Here is a 19,825-nt window from a genome sequence, read left to right as displayed (position 1 = left end):
CACAAAATGAGAGCTGATGGAGGTAGAGTACAGTATATTCTTGGGGGAAAAAAAAGCTTTCCATACTTATCTTTATATTTCCATACTTAGGCTACATACTTAGGCACAGAGCATGTGTACAAACAGCTATTACCTTGTTTTCCTGTTGTATAATAAATAATAATAAAAGTAAAATAATAAAAAAGCATAAAATCCAAACGTTCTTGGAAATTAAGTGGGGTCTTCAGTTTGTTTTTCACATTTCAGATGCTGCACTTGTAGAACTCATCCAACTGCATAAAATAGTTTTTCCTTTCCACATCAGAAAAATTGAATCTTTCTTGTGGTCGCTCCAGTCACCAAGCTTTGAATGTCATTTGTTGAAGTTTTCCAATCCGATCCAAGTGGTTTGTCTTTATTGTCTCAAGCATAGGAAGCCGATCACACTTGAGGCATGATCCTTTTTTTAACTGGCCAAGCTCTTGTCCTATCTTGTATCCCTAAGAGATTAGATTAGTCAGTCATTGAAGCACCGTCAGGGTTGTGCCTTGTCCAATCATTACACCACACGGATGAAAACATGATGCCAGCTGGATTTCTTTCAAAACAGATAATTATCTGAACATGAAAAAAAAAAATCTGTCAAAAGGTAATCATTAGAACATTGTCCTCAAAACCTCACTCATGAAATATTTTGACATTGTTTATTTTATCAGCAGACATATTGGAATCGTTTACTCATTGTGTGGGGTTTATATTTTTACTAAAAAAATAAAAATAAAAAATTTAAAAAACATCTTTTGGATATTCAAACCATAACCATAGTGGATTGATTCTCATATTTTTAAACACAGGGCATTTAGATATGAGTTCGATCTGTTCAGCTACCACTCACATATCCCAATCTTTCTTTGCCCATCAAAATGAATGCATATCTTCAGGCAGCACTTTAATAATGTGGATTAGTAATTTTGTCAAGGTTTGGCCATTGTTGTTTCCAAAAGATCTTCCCAGGCCGACATACAGTAAATCATACTTTTTAAATGCTTTGTGTTTGGCTGACTTCAACAGCTTTGCATGTCATAACAGCAGCAGTGAAACACATTTTGTATGCCCTTCTTTAAAGAGTGGGCGTATGGGGAAACACCAGGTGGGCAGTTATTTGTATAATAAGGCACGGTGTGACGTCACATTGTCAACAATCTGAAATCTGCTTAACTGCAAGGCAGTTTTGAAATTACAAAAGCAATTGCAATCAAGTCACGAACCACAAACAGATGACAAATTTTAACATCGTGAAACACGCATTTTGACCGACAGTATCTAATGCATAAAACAATTTTAAAAATTGAATTTGGTGGAAGATGCCTTTTTCTGGAAATAAATATTGTAATGTTCTGTTGGACTACAGTATTAAACTGTAATTGGTCTGATTTCCACATTTAATGATGCCATAACTCTGAGATGCATAACACTGACATAGAGAAGAGGCAGTCCAAGTTGTGTGTTCAACTTTATCTTCTGGCAGAGGTCAACTCCTGAGAATAGACGAATCCAAAGATTAAAACATATTCAACCAAAATTAGTTTGCAGAATTACAGTACATGGACAACATTTTTGCTCAGCTACGCACATTTGTAGATAAGATATCTCATTGGAATGTAATGTACTTTCGCAGCTTGTGGAAAAAATATTTAAAGGAGGTTCTTAAAGGGAAAATATTTAAGAAATTTGATTTTTAATTGGTTATATACAAATACGAGGGAAATTTTCATGACCCCCGACCATGGTTTAATATTTGAAAATCTAAATGTAACTTAAACGCAACAAAGTGCTTCACAGAATAAGAAACCAAAGGAAATCTGATCACTCGGTCAGGCCATTTAACTATTTCACAGAGTAACCCCAAAGAACACGCTCAGATAATTCAAAGTATAAGGAACATACTGCACAAATGACAGTTGGCAAATTTGACAAAACTTTGAAATATCTCTTTAAATATAGTCAATATAGTGTATATCACATATACAGTATTCATGTCAACCAGACAAAGTTCAAGTAGGCATCACCATTTAAATTGAATGATGCTTAGTTACAGTATTAAACAGGGTGTAACCAGACTTTGGTTTCTAAGAGTGAATACCCTCTGTCACATGTACATGCAGGTTCATGCAACTTCTGCGATCTCTCAGAGGGAACATAAGGTTCGGGAAGGCCATGCATGCATGGAGATGAGCCATGACAGGAACACGAGTAGCCTTGTGGGTATTGATTTTTTGCCTACAATGAGTGACAAGAGTACTGTAGCTCCTCTAAGAATAAACCATGAAAAAAAACTACACATCTGTTCATTATTTTTAAATGTCAAAACCCTCCTCCTCTTCACACACAATCCAGGGGAGGAAAATCCAACCAACGGCAGACTTAGTTATTCCCCACCGCGCACTCTCAAACAATGGCACCTCTCTCTGACGTCATCTCTTCGCCCACATGTCCAATCAAAATTTAAATGAGATGTTTATACAATCATTATAAATCGTGTAAATTGGTATTTTTTAACCGTCAAGAATACAGTAAGTAGTTTTTATTGCTTCGAACATTAAGTTCATTCTTTTTCATGCCATTTGAAGCCTGAATTTTCACAAAATCTATTTATTTTTCATACTTTTTAATGACCTGCAGAAACCCTGCTTATATTGATAGTAACAACACATTAACTAGGTAAACTGTAGAGGAAAAAAAAACCTAATTTAATATAGAAAAACTCTTGGTCTTGGAGTCTTGGATTTCGCACCTAGAAATGAGTTGCAAGTTGCAACCAGATGTAAGACCTAAACAACACTTTTCTTTTTCAAATTGTTGCCATGTGTAGTTTATGCAAGGCACTCATGCAGACTGAAACTTTTAATACCATATACAGTGAGGAAAATAAGTCTTAACAATACATGACCCTGGTCATCCTATCTTTAATACAGTGCAGTCGTCCTGTCCCATGTACAAAAAAACCTCCCCTATATAAAGCATGATGCTACCACCCCCATGCTTCACAGTAGGGATGGTATTCTTGGGATGGCACTCATCATTCTTCTTCCTCCAAACACTAGGAGAGGAATTAAAAAAGTTCCATTTTGATCTCATATGACCACATGACGTTCTTCCATGACTCCACTGGATCATCCAAATGGTCATTGGCAAACTTAAAACAGGGCTAGACTGTGCTCGTGTATTACCAACAGTAACCTTGGACATGGTGGTCGTAACTCCTTTCTGGTCATTGACCAGCTCCTCCTGTGTAGTTCTTGGTTGATTCCTCACCATTCCTAGGATCATTGAGACCCTGCGAGGTAGATCCTGCATGGAGCCCCAGTCCGAGGGAGATTGACAGTCATGTTTAGCTTCTTCTATTTTCTAATAAGTGCGCCAACGGTGGATCTTATATCAACAAGCTGCTTGGCAATTACCTAGTAACTCTTTCCAGCCTTGTCGAGGTCTACAATGGCGTACCGCACGCATGCTATTTTTAAACCGTGACGTCGCATCATAAAGCGGAAGTAAAGCAGAAGTGGGACATTTTAGACCCGCCCTCGCATAGAAACCATTTTAATTCTGCTACTTTTCTCCAGCAATCTTTCAAAAATGAACATGCCGATCACACATTGCTTTTTTTGGAACTTGTACAAACGATTCTAGACATTACGACATATGAAGGATGTTTTCTTCATACGTTTCCCGTAACCAAAAAACTCAGAGGAAAAAATGTGAAGAATGAATCAACTTGTGCGGACTTTTAACGGCAGCTCAGGGAATCCATTCACATTTCGTATGCAGTAAACATTTTGTTGGGTTGGCATAGTCTTTCAGAGAAAAAAGGTAAGCCATTTTGATATTTTTAACTTATTTTTTAGCGTGACGTTGTGCTGTGCTGCTACTGTCTGACAATGAATGACCTGAAAAGAATTAAAATGGTATCTGACTGCCAGTTACCTTTTCTGTTGTAAAAAAAAGAAAAGCTTTAGTAAAGGGGAAGTGTAAATTAATTATAGAATCAAGATTTGTTATCACTGAAAAAATTAAAAGTGTTCGTTGGCTGTCACTGAGTAGCATTTGCGATCGCTATACAAAACTAACAATATAAATTACCCCCAAGAACGGTCAGAGACGTAGGACAACCAGAGGATATAATATATAAGAAAGACAGGGCTGGTGGTAAAGGATAGCTTGTTGAAACAGGATAATAACATTGTCAGTCGCGTAAGAAAAAGTTGTCGATAAAAAAGCTAAGGTCGGCTCGTTTATTTCGTCTTTTTCAGCCCTCGACACTCCAGCCATCTCTTTAACTGAACATTTTTATGTTCCTCCACATCTTTGCCAGTGAATTTGGCACCAGGGACATCATTTTCGGAGAGAATTGGTAGGTTTAGCTGTGTAAACATCTCCTTCGTACACGATTTCGATTCATTTCCTATTAGGGACAAACGGTGGCGGGTCCCTCCTTAGCAACAGTAGCTAACGACATGAATATTAATGAGTGGAAGTGACGTGTTGCTTGCGGTACGCCATTCTGTTTCTGGTGTCTTTGGACAGCTCTTTGGGGTGTATGGCGTGGACAGGTGTTTATATGCAGCTAACTGCCTCAAACAGGTCAAAAAGTCACTCTAAAAAGTCCACCTCCACTCCACTTATTTAGGAGAATGAGTGGAGTGGAGTTGGACTTTTTAAAGGCAACTAACAGGCTAGGCTCACAGTTGTAGCTAAAAGACAGGCATTCAAATACTTATTTGCAGCAGTATAATACAAATAAATTGTTAAAAATCATACACTGTGATTTCTGGATTTTTTTTTTCTTAGATTGTCTCTCACATTGGACAAACGTCTACCGTGAAAATTTCAAACCCGCCCATCATTTCTAAGTGGGAGAACTTGCAAAATCGCAGGGTGATCAAATACTTATTTTCCTCTCTGTATAAAGTCAATGATAAGTTCAAGTAACCCTTTAAAGATTCAACGGAGGGGCGAATGTGTGACTTCTCAAATATTGGACGTTTTCTGGAATAAAATCGAACTTAAAAAAAAGCAAGAAGTATGGCAATGATGTAATAACATGCTGTCTGTGTTGATGTTGTCATGTTTCTCAGCACTTCCACAGAAGTCCTCTGGATGAAACGTACCTCAAGAAGCACAGGCATCATGCTGACACAACGATGAACAGCGTGGTGGATTGAAGGAAAGATGGAAGAGCTGGGCAGGCTTTTGGGTATGCAGCCCTGATACCGAAGCTGGGATAAAAGGTTCTCTATTGACACACAGTAAACCTCCAGTTTTATTTCCCGCCTGTACCTTGGTCATGCAATCAAAAATCACATTGATAGGTAGTGTGTATGTATGATTGTGAGATCAAAAACACCTATCCTAAGGGAAATGAAACACACCAACACACACACACGTGTCTGTCACTTTTTTTATGTCCTGATTGTGCGCGAGTGCTTCAGCACGTGTGGCAATAAATGACTGAAAAAGATTCATACAATGGAACTGACCTGGGCACGAGGCCAGAAAAACACGGAGATTCTGGGCTTCAAAGTTCTCCACAAGCTGTTGAACACACGTAAGGACAAGCCTCGTGAGCGTACGCCGTAAAAAATAAATAAATAAATAAATAAATAACAACAACAACAAAAAACTGTCACATAGGCTGTCAAGTTATTTGTGTATTTTGCTTATCAGTGTAGTCAAAGTTGTGATAAAGTTGGAACAGTAAGGCTGGTTAGTCATTTATTGAAAGCTGTCAAATGTGAGTCGGCGCGCAATCTAGAGGGTGTGTTTTATTATTTTCACAACCACAAAACCACTGGACAATACATTTTATCTTACTCACAAGCAACGAAAATTTTGAGTGATTTGGGGATCATTAAAACACCTTAAAATATCGTAATACAGTACTGTAATAATTTCGAGTACCACAGATGTTTGTTAATTACAAATTAAGGTTTGAACCAGAAGACCAAGACCAATTGTGTAATCTTGTTTTCACTGTGCGTTGCACACTATAAAAAGCGAAATAATTGATTAATCACCTTGCAAAGTGCTGTCATGGCAACTGTGTCCATGAAGTTGACCGAGCTGAGATCCAGAATCAAGTAGTGGCTGTGTGGCAGTAACTGACTGGTGGCTGCTGGGTTCTCCTTCTGAGCATGACCCACAATCTGAGCGAAGAATGGAAAAGTTGTAGACAATTCTGTTGCAATGCATTTGCTTGTAGGTTTTGTCACCTGTGTGATCTCAGTGAAAACCAGTGTGGAGTTGGCAAAATAAATCGGACTGGGACAAAAGATTACAGTAACTCCAGGAACCATCTTTGCCTGGAAAATATCCATACACAAATCCCCGAAATGAGAAACAAAAGAACACTTTACTGCTTATGGAACTGGGATGCAAATATCATATATTTATAAATATCAACTTTTCACACTGATTTAAAGGATTTCTATCATTTGCCTTTTTCTTGACTGGCTCAGATGATCTCCATCAAACGTAGAACAAAAGCAACACATTTTCACTAGTCCAAATGCTGCTACGCCAATTGGAATGATTAAAAAATAATAATAATAAAATAACATACATACCTGACTGTAGAGTTGCACATCTCTGTAACAATCTGTACCAGGAATTTGACCTAACACAGTAGTCGAAGAGCTGGAAGATAAGGACACATGAGAGAAATATTTTTTAATGACAACATAGCAGATGACTACACAACTAATTGGGGAGTGTAGATAAAAAGGCCAAAAGTCAGATTGACTCCACTAATCGTCTAGTATGAAAGTTCCATTAATCACACAGTACTAGTTGTCCCCCCAAATTAAAATAAATAAATAAATAAATAAATACACATATACACTGGTAAATAGATCATACTGAACAACTGAATCCAATATTCAAAGGTGCGAATATTATTAACACTTAAGAATCCATTTATTTATGAAACAATGAAAGTGGAACAAAAAAATATCGCCATCTAAATTTGAAAAGAAAGCTACAGAACTTATAGTGACACTGCAAGACCCTAGTTCTCCAAAAAGAGTAATGCTAAGTAGTAACAAAAAAGAAAAAAAGAAAACTCCCCCCATTCATTCCTCTTCTGTGACACTTATCCTCATTAGGGTGGTGGAGATGCTGACGTGTATCCCCGCCAGATATGGGCAGTAGGCGGGGTACACTATGAATTGGTTGCCAGCCAATCACAGGCCGCAAGGAGACAAATAACTGATCACGCACACTCATACTGACGGACAATTTGCAAATAAAGTGTTCCACAACACACACACACCGCATATTTTCCGCACTATAAGGTGCACCTAAAAGCCTTCAATTTTCTCAAAAGCCGACAAGTGCGCCTTATAATCCAATGTGCTGTGTATATGGATCAATATTGGTTAATTATGGCATAAAAATCCCTTTAGTGCAGCTCCATCTAATGGATGCATAAGGTAACCCCAACCCCTTATACTACTACTACTGCGTCCTATATATGAAAAACATTTTGAAATAGGCCATTCTTTCAGGGTGCGCCCAATACTCCGATGCGCCTTACAATACGGAAAATACGATGCATATATAATTACAAATTAAATGAGGAAAGAAAATAGAAAAATCATTCCTGTTTGTGTGCGCACCATGACCACTGGGAGGCAACACATCACAGAGACATGTGAGCACTGTTGCACTATGGAAGAACACTTTCTTGAAGGATTTTTTGTCGATGGTTGATATATATGGTTTTGGCTGTGTATAAAGAGCAGTTATATTTTTTTGTACATGACAAGAAATGTTGGAGCGTTTATAGGGGTTAATATTTATGCTTTTCAGAGTAGTATCGAATTGATGTGAATTTTCCTTAGCACTTGAAGAGGTACTAGTTTTATCGCTCTCTCTCTCTTTATATAGACTGTATATACGTATATACATATGGCGGAAAACACTCAGGTGACTTGAAGTTCCGCTCTGAGACCCCCAGTTTGGCCAGATTTCAAAATTGTCCTATATGCATGTGTGATACATCATTGGAAAGCTTAAAATCTCAATTTTCTGGGGGAAGAACAAATTTGAACAGAAGGGCATTTAAATTTTTTTTTTTTAAATTCAAACCGCAACACCCTAACTGGAGGTGAGAGCACGCGAGAGCAGATGATTTTAACGAGATATTAATTAACATCTAACATACCGGAGAAAATGTGACAGTAACAAAAAAAAAAAGAAAATAAATAAGTGATAGTTACGAGGTAGATATCCGTGACATTTTTACAGACACCTTTTTTTTCATTGTGACATAATTTATTTAAAAGTTTAAAATATGCGATTGAAGAATTTTTGTAGTTTTTTTTTTTTTTTAACGAAATATTAGACATCAATTAATGATTCTAAGCTAAAAATGACGGACATTTTGAATAATGAAAATAATTAATTACCTTCGTTTTATGTCTGGGTTGAAACAAAAGCAGTTGCGCGACGTCTGTAAACGGGGGTTCCCAGGGTAAAACGGACAAATTAAAAATAGTTCGGGGGCTTAATGCGCCATGAATCTGCTATGGCAACATATAGACATATTGTTCTATCAAACACAACAGTTCTTTTGGCTTAAAATAGAGCAGTTTCTTTTAAAGAGGAGTGCAAGAGCAGAAACTGCTTTTTCAGTCTTGTCTGTATTTTCTGCCATATATATATATATACACATATATATATATATATATATATACACTGAAGATGGACAATAATATCGGTTACCGATAATTAATATATACACTGAAGATGGACAATAATATCGGTTACCGATAATTATCTGCCGATAATGACAATTATGACGTCACACAGATAATCCAGATAAACAAAAATTCAACCGATAATGCAATCTGATAATTATATACTTGATTTAGCCTCCAAATGTGCGCAAACGAGCAGTTTTGTCCACTTCTCCACTGCTGCCTCCTCAACCGCTCCTCTCTCTGAAGCCCCTGAAGGGGGAGGGGTTGAGGAGTATGGCGTCATAGAGGAAGCGGAGTTGCACAACAGAGTTGAGGCAATATTATGGCAGACAACAAATGTCGCTCTCGCCATCTGCAAAACATGCACTGCAGAAGTTCCTCAAGGCGGAAAGAAAGCGTCTTCATTCAACACCCAGCAGCCATTTGAAACTGCATCACAAAGATTTTTGGAACGAATACGAGGCTGCTGTTAGCGCGAATGCTACAGCTAAACACACATAAACAAGCTAAACTACGGGGCTTGTGACGATAGAGAGACGCTGCAGCCTTCCCTTCCCAGAGTCGGGTTGTTTAGGAATCCAGCTCATAGCCGGTGGTAAACTCCATTTAAGGCTAAACACTGGCAAGGAGACTGATAGTCGACAAGTGGCCGTCTTCCGATGGAGCCCACCGCTCTGGCTGGTCCGGCAGGCTGCCGGCGGGGCGGGCAGGCGGCCTGAGCCCGACTGCCCAGCGGCGAGACCTCCGGCGAACACCCCGGTTTCTTGAGCGTTCCCCCTCGGCGTGCGGGACGCCAAGCGCGCGCCTCCGTACGCAGCAGAGCCATGCCCTGAATATGCCGCGGCGAGATGGCCGGGGGTAGGCGGATATAACACCGGTACGAACGTAGCTGCCGCCGTCACTCATCTCCAGTTCAACTCATCGTGCACTACGGTGGCCGGACGGACTGAAGGGCACAGGTCGGGAGGGGATGCTGGACGAGAGACCTTTTTTTTTTTTTTTTTAAACCAAAGTGACCGGAGAGCCCAAGCCCCGGATAAAAAAATAATGCAGTTTATACGACCACCATTCTTTGTGAAAAACATGCCGATTACATGAGTTTCACCACGGACATTTGGACAAGTGATGTCAAGTAAGCATGCTTCGGCACAGTGATTAGATGATAATCGTAACATGCACCAAACCACTCACAAGAATTCAGTAATGCATTTAGTACGCTGTAAATTTATGAAGTCTTAATCAGATCAATCTTCTTAAATCTAGTCAAATAATTTTCCCCATCTTGTTTTGAGTGTTAACCCTTGAGAGTCGAAGGACGCGCCGGCGCGTCCTCAGCGCACGTCGTCTTTGAAGCGCACTCACGTTTTAATTACGTCACCCACATGCCGTTGGTTGGTCTCGTTTTAAAGTGCGGAAGTTGCGGTTTACTCTCGTTATTATTTGAAGTCAATCGACCAACTAGAACGTGAGATATTGTCATTTAAGTTTTATAGTTTTATTGTCCTCTCAAAAAAACATTAAAATGCTGCATGGATCATTTGTTTATGTCTATATTTCCATCATTTCTAGTCCTTTTTCAAAACGGAAGCTCCATGAAAAAAACACAAATCAAACGAACCCTTTCGAAGTCACAGTGGAAGCACAAAATGCGTTTTTTTTTTTTTTTTTTTTTTATAAATATAACTGCGGTGCGAGGTTCAACCGAACGAGAGGGAGGAGGAGTGTTCTGAAGCAGCAAGGTGGCGAGCGACGGCCAGTTGGATACTGCTGGATCGAGCAGCGACTTTGTATGACTTTGACAATGAACGGAAAACTAAATTTAGCGCAAGCAATTGTGCTTCTGATCAACTTGAGGAAGAGGATGGTCCAAATTCGTCATCATCGTCTTCTTCGGAAGAGTCCTCGAGTGAAGATAGTGACGGATTTGAACACGTGGGTGACGCCATCGACGAGCAGAGGTAAACCAACTCACTCTTTTTTTTCATGCTGAAAACGTTTCTTTTGAAAGTTTCTTTTGATATTGCAAGACAAAGTTAATTTTGATGCAATATAAGTGTGTGTTTGTGTATATAATAATAAAATGTGCATATCAGATCAAAGTCGTACGTGCACTGTGGGTATCCCAGGCAGGAATTTATAATTTGTGGTGTTCTTCTTTCTATATGAAGATTAGGGATGTAGCACATATTCAGCTATGGTATTCTTTCTATTGTCATACATATAGATTTCCATTATTATTTATTGCTGTATATATTTTTATTTTATACTTTATTATTTTCATAAATACTGACTTATTTTCATGTACATTTATAGTGACAGTGAAAGCAAAGTGAAATGAAAATGGAAGGGTGGAAAGAGGACCGACACCCCATGGAAGTGTGAGCTGTGTGATGTAGCCGTGTCTAATTCCAGGACGAAACTGCTTTTCGGAGTGGCATGACTGAAAAAAATTTAACTTGTTTATTGTAAATATTTTTGAAAATGCTTCCCCCCCCCCCCCCCCAATGTTATATTTTTTTTTTTTCCCACATCAATCTTCTCAATTTGTGTATATAAATGTGTGTTCAAGAAGCTTGATTGTGTGTACATAGTTTTCATCAGGCGATTGGCCGCAATACCTAAACTCATAAAGAGATGGCCTCTAAACACTTTTTGTGTTAGATGGTATATATTTTTTCCACTGTTCTTCACTGTTAGGTCTGCTGTATTAATGTTTTGACTGGAGCATGTATAAAGGCAAAAAACGTCTATGGCTATACCTGTTGTTTATGTTGAATTGTCAAATATAAGACTATTTATTCTAAATTTTTTTGGTTGAATGTTCATCCTAACATGTTGAATAAATATTACAAAGTTTCAAAACGGTTCGTTACGCATGTTTGGTTGTCAATTGGACATCAATATTAAAAATTTTGACAAAACGATTTTGGAATTTTTGGTCTTTTTGGGCCCAAAATGATGATTTATAATTGATCAGTGAAGGAAACAACAATTTGGACATGAAGTTCAAGGTGTCACAAAAAAAGGGACCAAACCAGGCCATCGTAAACAATTCTTTCTTTGAAATATAAAGGCAACTTCAAAGGCATGCAAAATCAGACAAAATAGGCCCAGACCTTAAAGGGTTAAAGACGAATTAACAGATGAATGCTCCAGATTTTTCCACTTACTTGAATATTGCCATTTGTTCTTATTAAGCCCATACATCTAAAAAAAAAAAAAAAAAAGAAGTCATTTTTCACCTAAATCAAGAAAAAAATGCTTTCAAATAATATTTTGAACCATACCTATTCTTGAACATTTCTGACTTTTTTTTTTTTTTTTTTTTAGGATTAAGTTTTATAATTTATTGCTTAAAATTAGGCTGTTAAGGTTATTTTCAGATAACTATTTTTCTTCAGGAAATCTGAGTGAAATATACTTGAAGTGCTGGCAGATAATTTCACTTATTTCCAATAGGTTTACACTGAAAACAAGGGAATTTAACTAGTTTTAAGGAGGTGTGTTTTTGCAGTGTAGTAATGTTATATGTTAGGGATGGCTTACTTTTAAAGGCATTTTTTTACAACTTGCTATTTACTCTGTAAGTAATTGTTGCCAAAAGTTTACCACTACACAATGTCAAACAATCTGTCTTTATTTAGATGTTGGATACTTGTTCACATTTGATGTTGAAAAAAAGGAGCAATAAATTATATTTTTGCGCGGTAATATTTTCTCTTGTGTATACTTTAAATTTTTACATAAATGTTTTAATAGAATTATCGGCTTGACATTATCGGTTATTGGTTGGAACGAGGAGGAAATTATCGGTTATCGGTTGAAAAATGTATTATCGTGCATCACTAATATAAACCTTGAATAAAATGTCATTTTTCAAGCTGATTTAGTTGGTCCTTTCGGGGATCTTCTGCAGACATATGGTTTTCCAGCTGGCTGGATCTAACTTGAATACTCTTTGCTCAAACTGACCGTTAATGCAGTGTTTGTGTCGGTGGGAAGCTCATGTGCACTGGCAACATGTGTGGTGATTTTGACACATCACGGAGAGGCGGACTACAAAGTTCTTCAATGACACCAAGCTTCGCTATTTCACAATTATACAAAAATAAATATTCATTCACTTCACACTCCTGCTTCAGCGGGGTTCTGTGAACGTTTACGCGCAGAGTCACAGAAGAGTTCTACTTAAAGAAAACATTAATTCACTTGACGGCAACACACTTATACGATGCGTCAAAGTTGGAGTTTATTACCATTTAAATCATGCTTTTTTATGCGTTGGTACTTCAAAATACAAAATTAATTCATTCCGGAGTGGCTTTCGTATCATGATTTTCTTAAAATGTAAATCATCTATTTCATTCCAAGCTATACTGAAACACCACATTAAATTTGATGTCATGTCCTCTGATGGCCTGGAGTGTAATAAACATATTGACTCTAGTTTGTTTTTTTGTTTTTTTCTTAAATAAACTTGCTTCCATGTTTAAATGGCCTGCAGCATAATCGGATATACCAGGAACTTTGGAAACACTGAACTCTAATGACTTAATTATATTGATATATGTTACTGTTACATTTTTGTGTTTGACAAAATGTCATCAACAAATAGATACTAACTCAATACTTATGTTTTAAAATAAAAGTAACACAAGTCAATACATGTGTAAATCAGTGACGGATGCTGGTCTTTCAATGAGGGGAATCTCAAAGTGTGTCTGCCAGCGAGTGCTTTGTGACGGTGGAGGGACTCAGCGGCACCCTTTGCAAGGTAGGGAAAGAAACTGTGCCAGAAGTCAAGCCACTAAACACAAGTAGCTACAACAGAAAAAAAAAAAAAACAGAAATAAGCCCGATTTTTTTCTAGTTTTTTTAACAAAGCAAGTTTCACCACAACGATTATGGGTCACCGGTTAAACTCAGAACAATGGAATGAAAATTGAAAAATACCTCCAGAGGATGTTAATACAACCTGATTACTGATTTCCTCATTTTACTGTCAATCAAAAAGGGAATTAGCCTCAGACATGCCATCCAATCATCATGCAGAGAATCAGAGCGTCCGGGCCAGCCGAGGCCCACCAACTGCCCATCTACCCCCAGAGATGCACAGCTTTCGATGGTGGCCTTTAGCCAATAACTTGACTTGTTTCTCTGTAGTGGAACAATGTACTCTCATCTCTAGAGACGTACAGGTTCCACACTGTTTAAAGGACTGTGAAGCTGCACGGATGAAACAAAAGCAAGCCGCATCGGGATCAGTGATAAGAAGCTAATTCTTAACAAAAGTTGAGCATGTTGTAGCACATATTTAGTCAATGACATGTACACACAACAGTATACATTTAATCGATTATTTTGTGACATTTCGGGGGAAGCTGAGCTTCCCTTGCGGTCTTAGAGCAATTGTCTCTGGGGTACACTAAAACAAAATTATTTTTTTTATTTTTTGTTAGTTGATGGAAATGTTAGTATGCAATTATATTTGTTAGTTGCACACAAAATAATTAAACAATCTCAATGGGAACGTATTGATATCACAATTGATTTTATTTATGCATTCATTTTAAACCATTAATGGCTTGAATACAGTACTTAATTTTAATATAATGCAAAAGCAAAAACGCTAGAAAAAAAATACTGACCGTTGAGTTCTGTAGATGAGCGTAAGCAGAGAAACGCCAACGGCCACTGCCAGACCAAGGTCAAGGTTAAGGACTAGGGTTGAAATTAGTGATGCCACCCACACAAGCTGGAGGAGAGTGATACCACAGAGATGAGGAATATTTATGTTCAGGAGGCAAAAGTTAACTAGTATAAAGATAATCAAATGCAGTGTGTACGTGTGCATGTGTGTATACACACTACCAGGTCGTATCTATCGGACTTCCACAAGAGAGTCACATCTTTAAACTGAGCAAGCAAACCCTGCAGGTTCACCACAATAATCACTGCTAATACTGCCTGGAACACACAGTACATTTTCACACAGTACGTTCACGAATATTGTGTATTGCCAATACTTCACAAGGCTGACACATAGCGACAAACAACCATTCATTGGTGACCTGTCCAGGATGAGTAAATGCTCTTAGACTAGAGAATGGTTTTGTGAAGGCGTACGTTTTTGAAAACCTGACTGTATTTTTTTCAGGATGGGACCATTAATGTAATTTATTGGATTTTACTATATGAGATACACATTCTGTCTTCTCTGGGGTAGCGCTTCACTATGCCACATGATATGGTGCTAGATTCTGGGCACATCTAAGATCAAATGTTTATTTGAAATATAAATAGGGTTGGGAACCTATAGGCACCTCCCGATACAATATGATTTGTGATACAAGGCTCACGATAATAATTTTCTTCCAACAATTATCGGTTCCATGGGTCAGGATAATAATCTACGATACAACTATTAAAAGAGAAAAACAAGCTTTTTCTAGATGGGGAAAAAATAACATTCTTGTAAACAAATGAGTGTCTTTCTTAACTCATTGCCTGCCATTGACATCCAATTCAATTAAACTGGAAGTGTTTGAGTGCCATTGATGGCACCGGATGTGCAATTCATTTTAATGGGGTAGAGCGAATTAACAACCCCTCGCTGTCAAAATATGCTGTCTAGCGCAGTCAGTGGCAGCCAATGAGCCAACACAGCCACTAACTATTCTAGGGCAGGAGTGGGCAAACCGGTCCTCAAGGGCCACAGTGGGTCCTGTTCTCTGTTCCAACTGATCGAGCAAAGACAGTTTAACAAATGAGTTTTCTCCGGAATCAAGAAGCACCTGACTGCAATCAACTGACTGCACCTGTAACACAACAGATTGGTGAAAAGGTGTCAGCTTGATGGGGTTGGAACGAAAACCCACCGTGGCCTTTTGTGGAATAGTCTGTTGCAGGGGAAAATTTCGGTAGTAACCTGTTCCTGATCCTTAATTAGACATTGGCATCTTTTTAAAACGATATACAGTGCCTTGCAAAAGTATTCGGCCCCCTTGAACCTTGCAACCTTTGGCCACATTTCAGGCTTCAAACATAAAGATATAAAATTTTAATTTTTTGTCAAGAATCGACAACAAGTGGGACACAATCGTGAAGTGGAACAAAATGTATTGGATAATTTAAACTTTTTTAACAAATAAAAAACTGAAAAGTGGGGCGTGCAATATTATTCGGCCCCCTTGCGTTAATACTTTGTAGCGCCACCTTTTGCTCCAATTACAGCTGCAAGTCGCTTGGGGTATGTTTCTATCAGTTTTGCACATCGAGAGACTGACATTCTTGCCCATTCTTCCTTGCAAAACAGCTCGAGCTCAGTGAGGTTGGATGGAGAGTGTTTGTGAACAGCAGTCTTCAGCTCTTTCCACAGATTCTCGATTGGATTCAGGTCTGGACTTTGACTTAACACCTGGATACGTTTATTTTTTAACCATTCCATTGTAGATTTGGCTTTATGTTTTGGATCATTGTCCTGTTGGAAGATAAATCTCCGTCCCAGTCTCAGGTCTTGTGCAGATACCAACAGGTTTTCTTCCAGAATGTTCCTGTATTTGGCTGCATCCATCTTCCCGTCAATTTTAACCATCTTCCCTGTCCCTGCTGAAGAAAAGCAGGCCCAAACCATGATGCTGCCACCACCATGTTTGACAGTGGGGATGGTGTGTTCAGGGTGATGAGCTGTGTTGCTTTTACGCCAAACATAACGTTTTGCATTGTGGCCAAAAAGTTCAATTTTGGTGTCATCTGACCAGAGCACCTTCTTCCACATGTTTGGTGTGTCTCCCAGGCGGCTTGTGGCAAACTTTAAACGAGACTTTTTATGGATATCTTTGAGAAATGGCTTTCTTCTTGCCACTCTTCCATAAAGGCCAGATTTGTGCAGTGTACGACTGATTGTTGTCCTATGGACAGACTCTCCCACCTCAGCTGTAGATCTCTGCAGTTCATCCAGAGTGATCATGGGCCTCTTGGCTGCATCTCTGATCAGTTTTCTCCTTGTTTGAGAAGAAAGTTTGGAAGGACGGCCGGGTCTTGGTAGATTTGCAGTGGTCTGATGCTCCTTCCATTTCACTCGGACCTGCCTGGTGTGTTCCTTGGTTTTCATAATGCTCTCTGCACTTTAAACAGAACCCTGAGACTATCACAGAGCAGGTGCATTTATACGGAGACTTTATTACACACAGGTGGATTCTATTTATCATCATCGGTCATTTAGGACAACATTGGATCATTCAGAGATCCTCACTGAACTTCTGGAGTGAGTTTGCTGCACTGAAAGTAAAGGGGCCGAATATTATTGCACGCCCCACTTTTCAGTTTTTTATTTGTTAAAAAAGTTTAAATTATCCAATAAATGTTGTTCCACTTCACGATTGTGTCCCACTTGTTGTTGATTCTTGACAAAAAAATTAAATTTCATATCTTTATGTTTGAAGCCTGAAATGTGGCGAAAGGTTACAAGATTCAAGGGGGCCGAATACTTTTGCAAGGCACTGTATCTATTCTTGATGGGAGCATATCGATAACCTATTTGTATACACAGTATCAAGTAAGGGTGTCGCAATATATCAATATGGTGATATATTGCGACACCCTTACTTGATACTCCCATTTCAATAGACCTTATGATGAATTTTGAACAGGTGCAGTCCTGTCAAGTTATTTTAGATTCTCATGTGCAAGATTTTGTCATGCCCGGTTATTTGTTTGACCTAACCCAGGGGTCGGCAACACAAAATGTTGAAAGAGCCATATTGGACTAAAAAAACAAAAAAATGTCTGGAACCACAAAAAAATTAAAAGTCTTATATAAGCCTTACAATGAAGGCAGGACAGGCCGTATGTACTGTATCTACATTATGTATATTAGCTATATTCGCCTACTATCAACATGACTAAGTTGGCTACAAATACATAATGAGCCTTCATGATTCCCATATTTTCCACACTATAAGGCTCACCTAAAAGCCCTCAATTTTCTCAAAAGCCAAATGTGCGCCTTATAATCCAATGCGCCTTCAAATGGATCAATATTGGTTAATCATGGCATGACACTCCCTTTAGTGCAGCTCCATCTAGAGCAGGGGTCCTCAAATACAGATCTTGAAGGTCCACAATTTTTTTTTTCATAAAAGCATGGGTCCATTTATTAATGTCGGTCAAGTATAAGGCAGGTCGAAGTTGGCAAAGGTGTTTTTCTTTTGACCAAACACAAATACAATGTACATTCTGATCATATAAAAATGGATTAACAAAATATTTTTTTGACTTAAAATTAAAATACAAAAAAACCCAAAAAACCATGCAAATACAACATGGACACTACCCTTTGACCCCGAACCTTTGAACTGTAGTGTACACTAAATACAGTGTATCACAAAAGTGAGTACAGTCCTCACATTTTTGCACATATTTAAGTATATCTTTTCATGGGACAACACTGACAAAATGACACTTTGACAAAATGAAAAGTAGTCTGTGTGCAGCTTATATAATAGAGTTAATTTATTTTCCCCTCAAAATAACTCAAAATATAGCCATTGATATCTAAAACCCTGGCAACAAAAGTGAGTAAACCCTTTACAAACTACGTACATCCCTAAATGTCCAAATTGAGTACTGCTTGGGATTTTCACTCCAAAATGTCATGTGACCCATTACAGGAGTGCTGTCAGGATTGCTGCAGAGATTGAAGAGGTGGGGGGGTCAGCCTGTTAGTGCTCAGACCATACGCCGCACTCGACGTCAAATTGGTGTGCATGGCTGTCACCCCAGGAGGAGGCCTCTTCTGAAGACGGTACCCAAGAAAGCCCTCCCGTCTCATCAGACCATAGGACATGGTTCCAGGAATCCATGTGCTTTGTTGCCATGTCTTCAGCAAACTTTTTGCAGGCTTTCTTGTGTACCGTCTTCTAGAGCCACGGGTTGCTGACTCCTGACTTAACCAGATAGTCGACCAATTATATTTACATTTTATGTTAATTATGTGTCGAGTCTCCTACAGACCGATGCAACTTACTTAACAGTAACTTTATGATTTAATGTTTGCGTAGTAGAACAGCACCTACAGGACCTTCTGCTCTATTGAATGTACGTAAACGCTGGCTGGCTGGTCTTTTTATTGTGTTCTTATTAGATGATCTTTACATTGACATTTAGTATCATTTAGTAAGCGACCTAAAAGAGGTTTGCTTCAGATCATTATCTTTTTGGTTGTTGACATAATGGGATTTATGTATTGTATTCTAATGTACCAATCATATGCAAACTTGCAAACTATGCATCCTAATTTTAATACCAGCCTGAAATGGAACATAGACTTCATAGACTTCAGTGAACTCATAGATGTCTACAGAGCATGTATGACTTTCTCGTAAAACAACGAAACAAAAAACAAAACTTGCTTTGAAATCGGACCTTACCTTTGGAAGCTGCTCAAAAAGATGACCAACCTTCAGCAAAACAGTTAAAATTGTCAGGGCTGAAACCAAACCAGACATCTAAACAGAAAAATACAAGTGTAAATGATTGAGGGAAATGACAAAAATGAGCATCTGAATATCGAGAAAATTTGCATATTTGAATGCAAACAACAACCCACAATTTTTTCCCTCATTTTCTGTTGCAGGCTCCCCCCCCCCAAACTGATTCTATACATTTTTTTGTCACTGACATCAAATCTGCCATTTTTTTTTGTATGCTTTTGTTTTACTGAAACCAACATTTTTGATATTCTTATATTAGTAGTATTTTATGTATGATAGATTCTTCCTATATTTTCACCCAATACCACTTTTAAGTCTTTTGCATAGCTATATACAGTTTTCTGTATCGCTGTTAACGATACCTTGTTATAGTTGACTGATTTTCACATTTTGGAGTACTTTGGCAGTAGTGCAGTACAGTACATGTCACATTGTCCCTACTGTTGGTCCCTTGTGTCTGAAGTTGTCTAAAACATGGCATAACATTTATTATATTGCTACATATTGATACTTTTAAGTGTCAGCTATATACCCACTGTGTTCAAATTATTGAATTGCAATAATAATTGCTCCCCCCAAAAAAACAAATCTTAA

At 38.2% G+C, this 19,825-nt stretch overlaps 1 protein-coding gene across 7 annotated transcripts in view; it reads right to left on the bottom strand.

Moving 5' to 3' along the window:
* Window positions 1-2: 2 nt before the first annotated feature.
* Window positions 3-19,825, bottom strand: part of slc26a6 (solute carrier family 26 member 6) — a 35,421-nt gene continuing 15,598 nt past the window's right edge. For 2 of the 7 annotated variants that reach the window (XM_057829957.1, XM_057829956.1), the window contains exons 12-20: window positions 19,169-19,246; window positions 14,610-14,705; window positions 14,387-14,493; window positions 6,603-6,672; window positions 6,249-6,338; window positions 6,054-6,182; window positions 5,517-5,571; window positions 5,148-5,272; window positions 6-1,517 (exon numbers count right to left, since the gene is read on the bottom strand). In XM_057829957.1, coding sequence (XP_057685940.1) covers window positions 1,494-1,517; window positions 5,148-5,272; window positions 5,517-5,571; window positions 6,054-6,182; window positions 6,249-6,338; window positions 6,603-6,672; window positions 14,387-14,493; window positions 14,610-14,705; window positions 19,169-19,246 — 774 coding nt within the window. In that variant the 3' untranslated portion in view covers window positions 6-1,493. Of the gene's footprint in view, window positions 1,518-5,147; window positions 5,273-5,516; window positions 5,572-6,053; window positions 6,183-6,248; window positions 6,339-6,602; window positions 6,673-11,908; window positions 11,946-14,386; window positions 14,494-14,609; window positions 14,706-19,168; window positions 19,247-19,825 lie in introns of those variants that run through there. The other 5 variants (XM_057829958.1, XM_057829959.1, XM_057829960.1 and 2 more) reach the window with 5 other exon arrangements.

Source organism: Corythoichthys intestinalis, chromosome 2, assembly GCF_030265065.1.
Source record: "Corythoichthys intestinalis isolate RoL2023-P3 chromosome 2, ASM3026506v1, whole genome shotgun sequence".
Lineage (NCBI taxonomy): Eukaryota > Metazoa > Chordata > Actinopteri > Syngnathiformes > Syngnathidae > Corythoichthys > Corythoichthys intestinalis.
This window is presented reverse-complemented; position numbering and strand designations above follow the sequence as displayed.